The 9,165-nt window shown below is 42.9% G+C and overlaps 2 protein-coding genes across 4 annotated transcripts in view; one reads left to right on the top strand and one right to left on the bottom strand.

The window, feature by feature from the left end:
- The window catches only part of dync1li1 (dynein, cytoplasmic 1, light intermediate chain 1), an 8,016-nt gene extending 2,169 nt beyond the window's left edge, over positions 1–5,847 (bottom strand). The window contains exons 1-10 of the mRNA XM_020606848.1: positions 5,532–5,847; positions 5,201–5,274; positions 3,700–3,816; positions 3,336–3,566; positions 2,957–3,111; positions 2,620–2,713; positions 1,894–2,029; positions 1,704–1,815; positions 1,316–1,403; positions 1,118–1,240 (exon numbers count right to left, since the gene is read on the bottom strand). Of these exons, the coding sequence (XP_020462504.1) occupies positions 1,118–1,240; positions 1,316–1,403; positions 1,704–1,815; positions 1,894–2,029; positions 2,620–2,713; positions 2,957–3,111; positions 3,336–3,566; positions 3,700–3,816; positions 5,201–5,274; positions 5,532–5,635 (1,234 nt within the window). The 5' untranslated portion in view covers positions 5,636–5,847. The remainder of the gene's footprint in view (positions 1–1,117; positions 1,241–1,315; positions 1,404–1,703; positions 1,816–1,893; positions 2,030–2,619; positions 2,714–2,956; positions 3,112–3,335; positions 3,567–3,699; positions 3,817–5,200; positions 5,275–5,531) is intronic.
- A 539-nt stretch (positions 5,848–6,386) lies between these two features.
- cpne4b (copine IVb) overlaps positions 6,387–9,165 on the top strand; it is an 18,817-nt gene continuing 16,038 nt past the window's right edge. The window contains exons 1-2 of one of the 3 annotated variants that reach the window (XM_020606959.1): positions 6,387–7,149; positions 7,580–7,689. The gene's annotated coding sequence lies outside the window, so the exon portion shown is untranslated. The remainder of the gene's footprint in view (positions 7,150–7,579; positions 7,690–9,165) is intronic. The other 2 variants (XM_020606960.1, XM_020606958.1) reach the window with 2 other exon arrangements.

A 9,165-nucleotide genomic window follows, 5' to 3' on the forward strand; every position in this document is an offset into this window, starting at 1 on the left:
TAATGATATTTGTAAATATTTATTAGCTAATCTATGATTTCAAATTAATAAAACTGAGTTCTTTCCTGAAAGCAAAATTAAAGGCACATGTCACAAGGTAATTCAACAGCCATGGGATATGGGATCATCTCCTGGACCACTACTTCAATTCTCAGCTTGGGTAATTTCTGACTTTGCTGTCTTTTTAATGTCTTTTATGTAAATTGAATATTAGGACAGTGTATATAAACAAATTTACATTTAGCTATCAAGCCAGTCCTTGTGCATATTTATATGTAGAAGAAGTAAATAGGTGATACAGGAGGGCTTGGTCCCAGCATTGTTCCTTCTTGGATGCTTCAGAAAGCAGGAGGCTCAGGGAAGGTGGGGCAAAGAAAATAAAATGATGCTTCGGAAAGCAAACAATAACATACACAAGCAGTAATATAATCAGGAATATCTCGCTCACACACACCTTAACGTGGCCAGCATCCTCTGACTAGTGCATACATATATACACACACACACACACATTATGAATGATGTTAATAGTGAAAATCCACAGCAAACACTATGAGAATGAAAGACACTAACACAAAGCTACAAGTATAGAAATGGTGTGTGTGGTTGGTACATGTGCTCAGATCATTTAATAATTCTCTATACCATGTGTTATGTTCATGTCTGGTGTAGAGGATAGTAGAGTAAAGGGCTATTCATGCTTTGTGTGTCTGCATGTTCGCTAGGGTTGAGTGACGTAATTTTCGTCATCTTCCCAGGTCCTCAAGGGTCCACGCGGACTCTTTGCGGAGATCCGCATGCAGGCCAAAAGTTGCGTTCGCATGGACGGTCCATGCAGCAAGAGCCCTGACTACGCATGTACCACAATGCTCCAAAACCGTCAGCATTCGTGGACAGAAAGCAGACCCTCAATTTAAAGTACTGTATGAACAGGAACATGTGCACGTCCCTGGTCCGTGTCCGCATACGCAGGAGGGTAAACGCAACGTATGTCTAGCCCTTAAAGAGGTGAGAAAATAAAGTATGGCAAATGAAAGGTAAAAACCAAATAGTGCTGAAGAGTAGCTTAGAATGATCACTTTTTTTATGTCCTACAAAAGCAGGACTGTGTTCACACCTGACTTTCGTACAGTTCCTGGAGTGCTGTTCCCACCACCTGGTGTCCCGGGGCCCCCTGTCCCTGCCTTCTTCGTCAGTAGACTGTTGAAGAAGTTGGCCAACACACCCTCACTGGTCTGACCTGAAACACACACACAGACTAGAGTTCAAAAACACTCACACAGCCAACACTGACTGAGCGACGGTCACAACATACCCGACTGTGGCATGGCGTTTGCTACGTTGGCTGCAGCAGAGCGATTGCTCGTCCTGGGGGAGCCGGTGGGTGCTCTGCTAGTGGTGTCCTGCAAATAACAATGGTATATTTCACATATTTGAACACTGGAGGGAGGTTTCCTTCATCTTATGAGGAAACCTGAAGAAGAAGAAAAAAAAAAAAAAAAAAAAAGCACGCACCACTGGACGGCGCGATAAATCTGACTGGACAAAACTCTGATGATTTCTGCAGGGATATGGGGTTAAGGTTGGTGCACTGGCTGCAAAACTAATGTAGCACTGAAACTAAATGATACATATAATCAATCTGTTGTGCTGTAAGCTAAACTTGTCTAAGATGATCTTCTAAGTTTATTTTAATCCCATACCTTTCTGACTGGAGGTTTGACTATTACATCCTCAAAGCCGTCATCTGCTTTTACCGTCTGGAAGTTCTCGTGTAATATAGCAATCTTTTTCTCGTTGTCCCACCCTGATGGACTGGTAAAGGAGAGAGAGAGTTAGGAACCACATACAAGCGGTCCTACAGTCCTAGGACCCACACACACACAGCCTTACATGAAGACGGCATCTCTTTCCACCACTTGTGCAGGGCAGTGAAAGGGAAAGCCATAGAGTCTGTGGACTAGATATTTGTACAGGATGTCCAGGTTCTTCATCTCCTTCACTGATGTGTAAACCAGTGACGCCCCATCTGACATGGTTGTCAAGGATATCTTTAACACCATAATTTCTAAATACACTAGCAAAAATACAACCAATACCAAAGTGACAGAAAACATTTCTTGGCAGTGCTACAGAGAAACAGATTCTAGCGTTGGCTAATTGCTAACACTACACAAAAGAAGAGAGGCACTGGGTGTGTAGTCTTGGCTCATTTTAAACACAATAACCATTGAAAATGTAATAGCTTCCACTTAGCATTGACTGAACAACAATTTCAAGCTGTAGTGGGTGATCTTTGAATTTTATCAAACTCTCTTTGTAACAAAGCAACATCAACAATAGTTCAGACAGTGTACAGCAGCCAAAACATTGCAGTACTGCTGGGAACTTTGCCTCTGGCCTGTGAACAAAACACCCTGCAGTGTCAGTCACTTGGGTGCATCATCATCATCATCATCATCCTTCATCACTGAGCAGCTGAACATTAGGAAAATACAGGCAGACATGTGTATGCCAGAAATCTCAGTACCTTACCAGGAAATTACAAAGTCAGTGGTATTGATCAGCAGCCCTGCATATGTGCTGTAGTTTCATTTTCTAAATGTTAATGAAGGATACACTGCAGACAGAAATGTCTGATGTGGGACTGGATGAAGTCCAGGTGTTCATCTCTGTAGTCGTGCTCCTTCTCCAGTGTGCTGATTGCGTCACACTGAGGACACATATGAAGGTGTGTGAGTAGATGCAATAAATCGGCATTATGCTCTGAGATTAAAACGAAAAACTTTTCTTTAACACCATTCTGTTTAGAAATGAGCAAACAATGGATTTTCCAGTTTTCTTAAGTCCTAGAATAATAAAACTTGTGTGACACCTGGACCATGTACACTTATGATGAGTGACATATGTTTCCACTCATAAGCTTTGTATATAATCCAGCAGTGAGTGTGCGTACCTTGGTGCAAACAACCACCACCGGTATGCCCAGGTTGTGCGTGAGTGTGTTGTCTCCTAATGGCAGCAGCACGCTCTCTTCCTCGTCACTCCTCCTCTGTGGGGTGCCATCCTCCCCACTGCCTGGCTCTGTGTACTCCTGGAACTGTTTTACAACTACACATATGCAAACAGCTTAAGGGACACAAACAACTTGGCACAAATTACAATCTGAAACCTTATCATTCTCATAACAAAACCCAGTGGGGGTCTGTGGTCCAGTGTAGTGTTATGCAGGTACAGTTTTCATAACTCCAAGAACATTTTTGTCAAAAAACACTGCTGAATACCACTTTGTACTTTGACTAGTATTTGGTTTGACTGCTGTCAGTATGACTCACGTTTTTGTTCTAGCTCCCGCAGCATTTCAGGGGCGACCCGGAGTTTGTCGATGTGTTCCCTAGCGACAGCAGCCCACTTCTGGAGGGAGTCCAGGGCGTTCCACGGCCGCGACATGTCAACCGTTATCAGCAGCAATGTGTTGCCAATCGAGTCCACTGGTACAGCTACTCCCTGCAGACCTTTGTGGTAAAGGTCTCCATCTAACACCCAGGCATTACACCTAGTGTGATCTAAACACACACACGCGCACACACACAATACACTAAGATTAATACACACTCCTATAAAACCATACTGCTAGTTTATTTTAGTACTGTTTACTCTGTAGTGAAATATTGTGAACTGTAAGCAGTAGTTGGTTACCATCAATGTCGTCGTCATGGACACTGAAGTAAAGGTATTCCAGGCCGCGACCTTTCATGTACTCTTCGACCCCCTGTAGCTTTGCAACCAAGGTGGTCTTCCCCGAGCCCACCTCACCTAACATATAGGTATCCACATAAAACCCGTAAATGTCACACATTAAATATAGTCAGATCTTTTCCATATCAGCATTCACTGCTATACTCATAATAAAGTTTAGTAGTTAAACCATAGGTACATACTTTATTAAATAAGAGTTAGAAAGAACAAGCATGTCAAATGGCAAACTAGCATAGGCCAGCCAACAACACCACACTGCAGCTGAAGGTGTACTATTTGTCCACACATCCTGTTGTCCTTTATCCTGCTATGAGGTGTACTAGTTACACACTACAGGAGTAATACGTACAGTTAAAATATAGAACATAATGTGCCCCAATTCCTATACAAGAATTACACAAAATTGCTTTCATTATTGCTTAATCCACACACTATCTTTAATAAATGTATTAAACATTTGATCTATAAAATCTCTAATGGAAATCTCCTAAAGACTAAGACTTAAAATTGCTTGTTTTGTCTAACCCTCCAAAACCCCAAGATATTCAATTTACTGTCATATAACACAAATAAAATCATGAAATGTTTGGAGTTTAGCAAAATAGTTGTAGATATATTGTCTATCCAAGTAATCAACAAATCGTTGCAGCTCTACACAAACACACATACGCTGTAAACAACAGCAACGCTTCATTGTGCAGTTTTCATGAAGAGTCACCAGCCCTAATAATACACTGTAGTCATACCTGCTGACAAAGTATTGCATCAGCATTTGTTCTGACTCCTGGCGCTACCGCTAAACCCAAACCTAACAGGACGACACTGTTATTGTGTACAATGCCTTGGCTGCACCGCTCTCACGCTGTTATATTGACATAAACCAACAGGGGGAGTCAAATGAATGGTAAAGCAGAGCTTGCCGATGTTGTAGATAGTGCTGCAGACAAATGGCTTTACAACCACAGCCCGCTACCCGCTGTAAGGCGTAGCAGGCTGAGGATTATTACGGCTAGGCAGTGTATATGTGTGTGTGGACAGCAAGAAGACCGAGCGAGACAGGGAGGCACCCTCTCTGCTCCATTGAGCCCCCATTAGCCCCATTCAAACACACACTTGTCTTGCCTCCTCAGCATCATTTCCACCCAGCTGCCACTAGCTTCACTTGATGCTGGAATGACTTGCATGGTTTCAAAGCGGCCGGATTCTCTTTCATAACATGATTATGTCGAATGTGTATGTGTGCGTCTCTGCAAGCGCTTAAAAGTACACCTCCCTGCTAGCCAACTTAAACACTAAAGTACAATAAATCCAGAGCAAACTAGCTTTTCTATCGAGCAGCGTTAAGTCTACCAGGATGAGGCATTCACCAGGTCCAAGGCTATTCATGCTAACGATACCTGTTTGGCTAGTCAGGAGACTGCAGACATACACGGATACCCACCCATGACCAAGACATTTCTCCCGGACGGTAGCTTTGATCTTGAATGGGTTGATACTTCACTCAGGATGGTGGACCTGCACACAGAGCAGCCCTGTTAGAACACGGCGAATCAGGCTTGCTCATTCACTAACAAACAGCGACTGACAACAAATAGCTACAGCGAGCTGGTGCTGCTGTGTCACCAGTGCCCACTGAGTTTGGTGCTGATGCTAGCTAGCCTCATTAGCAGGCTAGCTGTCAAAACCATCCTCATCCCAGCACAGTGGACCTTCTGCGCCCGCAAACCCCGCTCACATTAAACCAGCTTTAGTCACCTGTCAGGGTCACCCACCATAAATTCTGTCCGTCATCTTCCTCTGGGTTGGAGTTCTCCAGTGTGCTCTTAGGTCCAGTTGAATTGGAGGATAATAAAGCACTCCTCCCTGAAGTCGCCATCTTCACAGGGCATATAAACCGAGCTAAAAGCCCGGATGTAGCGGCTGTGTGCTAAACTAGCCTGGTGCACCGTACACCGGGGCCGGGGCGTGGTCCGCCCGCACAAAGCAAGGATTTCTGTACAGACATGGAATGATCTCATCCGCAAGTGACAGATTTGGACCACACCAAGTTATGTAGCTACTGGAAGAAAGTCTGCTACTCGTGTCAAAAATAAATCTGTTTAGGGAAAAGTAGATAAGGCTATTATTTCTGCAAATTAGGGCCGAAACAAAGGCTAGGTAATAGGCTAGCTAATGATCCAAAAAGCCTGTTATAACAATTACACGCTCTTATAAAGTATTTTGCTGCTGCGTACTGTATTCTTGTCCCGGGACGAGTAACCAGAAGAAATGATCAGTTTGCTTTAGATTATGAAAGAGCCACATGTGTTGCAGACAGAATATCCTCTTTAGGTTGCCTAAAATCAGTGCCTTAATATGCGAATAACAGCCTATGGCACGAGGCCTAATCCTTCATGATAGAAATTAATTATATAAAACCATGCAGGATAGAAAAAGGAGGCACTTCAAATACTATTATCCACAGGCTACTAGTTAACAGGTAGCCTGTAGGCAATATAAGAAGTAAAAAAGAAAGTTAATCAATTAAAAAAAATTATAAAGCCTTTTTATAAATCTCCAGAAGACTATAAATAAATGGGCTACACGAATTTTGTTTTGGGCACACTATCATTTGGGCAAGACGTTCAGCACTGGAAAAAACAATATTTAGTCTGTAGGCTTATAGCACATTTCACACGTTACAATTGCTTTAGGCTACTGGTAAGATGATAATAAAAAAGAACACACTCAAACAATTAAACCAATTGGAAAGTAATAAATAATAAAATCAATTTAAAACCTAAAAAGTAAAATCTTCATTCGTTTCTGTTTATTCCAACAGCATACACTGGTTTGCAACATTATGAATTCATCTTAACGAATGAATCCGGGGGGCACAGTGTGAACCTTAAATTAACCAAGTGGTCTCAGGTGTGTGGTCACCGCTTATTATAAAACCACTGAGGCACATCGCAACCAATCAAAGCAGAGAGCCGGGAAATCCGTTTCGTAGCCTAAGTGTTAGTTCACAGTAATGGCCACGAGATGGCGCTGATACACTCTGTTCCGAGGCGTCTGGTCCCTGCGTTCTCTGCGGCCCCCGATGGAGCCAGCGGATTACAAACTCCAGTTAAGTGGCGCACTGTCCTCCTCCTCCCCATCTTTCATCCAGAGTAAACCCAGGCGCACGGAGTGCATCCTCACAGCGCTCGCCCTGTGGGAATTATAAATCAGCTCTGTTTGGCTGTCAGTGTCAAACCGAGAGAGCTCTGCAGTGTAGGGTGACGGAGGGAAACATATAGACAAAGAGAGTGAAGAGAGGGAGATGGGTCCGGAGGCGGTGAGGCATCCCTGATTGTCAAGCGGTGAAGTTCTCCTGCTCTGATCGGATCTTTTCTCCAGGTGGCTGAGGTGAGTTTTTTCCTTGCAGGACATAGGAGCACCCCAGATGGTGCATGTCTTACTCTGTGCATGAAAGATATATAGGATATTCCAAATAGTTCCCCCCTTTCCTCTGTTGTCTTGTCAATGTTGGACTTGCCTATATGATGCCTGTTTATTGCCTGGAGTATATCTTCATAGCTTGTGCGACTTTGTGACCAATAAAACAGACCAAAAAGCTATACAGTTTTTTAAGGCAACACAATATTATTATAAAGAAACCCACATGGATTTGAGATTATTTATTTGAGCAAATACTGGGAAACATCTTGTCGGCCACTGTTAGAAAGCTTCTGCTTTAATTTGAGTGTGTCTGAGTACTGTAAGACAAGACCAGCCCTCACTTAATTCTCTGTTTTTCTCTCTTTTCCTCTCTCCTCACTGCTTCATTCACTCTTAGCTGCCTAGCTCTTTTCTTCACTTCTTTCTCTCACTCCTAATCCCCCCTCTCACAACCTCTGTCTCCCTCACTCTCACTGGTTCTCTCCCTCTGTCAGCTCTAATAACGCTGTGAGTTGGCAACACCAGACTGCTTCACTTCTGATACTCCTCTCTGTCTTTTCTCAGACCCAGCGGCCTTTTATGTGTCCACTCTTTCAGCTGAGCATTGCTGTCACCTGTCATGATTAATATCCCATAGGCTATGTAACTTTAGCTTATGCTGCCTGTGCTGTGACTGGATGGCGATGTTACTCCTATTTGTTTGATAATCAATATGTGACAACATGTGAAATTGTCACATCGGTTATATTTACTCTACACAAGTAGTTGTGAAGGTGAACTCACACATTAACATAGTCAAGGGTCATGGCAATTCAGCTCTGAGTAATGACTGATTGTCGCAGTGTGAAAAATGAAAGCTGTCAGTGAGGGGGCTTGGAATGATTTGAAGAAATTTTACACCTCCCAGCAATCAGTTATTACTATCCTGTTTTTTTCTGGGGCATTATTTTGATTTACACACCGATCTGAGAGCATCCCTAACCCTATGCATCCAGCCTCTCATTCTGCTATTTGCACTATCTTGCATGTGACGACGGCTTGTATCAGCAGTAAAACAGTGAGCCATAAAGAAATATGTTTGGCAAATATTTTAAATGTACCATGTGATCCTATAATTTTAGGGACTTTAATACTTAAACCCCCCATTTATATATTACTTAAATATTAAAACAAACAAGTTGTCAGCTTTGGCAAATACCACTGTTTGGGACTTCCCGCCTCCCCAAAGAAACTATCACAAGATTCTGTGAAGAAGTGTGCTACGAAAATTCATTGATGCCTCTGGCAATGTGCAACACATGTGTCAGCTGATGTTTTGCTGTACTGTGAAGACAGAGTCTGCACAGAGCTCTTTATACAGTAGTTCTCACTGGAGAAATCTTCCACAACCTCTGTCACTATCAGTGTCATCTACTGTCAACCGGAACATACAGGCATCTGCTGCTTGCTGCACACACACATACACTTACACACACAGATGAAGCAATGAACCACCATGCACTGTAACACGTACTGAAATACAAATAACCATACACCATCAACACCCGTCTGTCACACACCTGTCCCGTCCCTCTGTCAGTGTCCGTTTGTCTGTGTACAGCCCATTCAGCATGCTTAGCTAAAAATAATCACCGGCAGCCAACGCACACATAGAACATGAATTATGAAAGACAGAGGGAAAGACAGAGAGAGACATTCAGGTCAGAGTCAGACCCAGTTCCAGGAGCTTCACTCCCTGAGGATACTACTAGACCACTGCATTAATATTCAGTTTGTAGCATCTAGCACAACAGACCTGTGGTTATTCTTTAGTTTGGAATGACTGGACTTGAGGCTACTTGAGGTGTCAACCGAGTATTCTACATTCCTTATGATCTGGGGAAATGGATCCATGCATTTTGAGAAAAGTTACATAAAAAACACTGCTCCTATTGTAATAGTTAACCATTTATAACTTGGGTTAACAAGCACGTTTCAAGTGTA

This window comes from Monopterus albus, unplaced genomic scaffold (genome assembly GCF_001952655.1).
Source record: "Monopterus albus unplaced genomic scaffold, M_albus_1.0 scaffold82.1, whole genome shotgun sequence".
Taxonomy (NCBI): domain Eukaryota; kingdom Metazoa; phylum Chordata; class Actinopteri; order Synbranchiformes; family Synbranchidae; genus Monopterus; species Monopterus albus.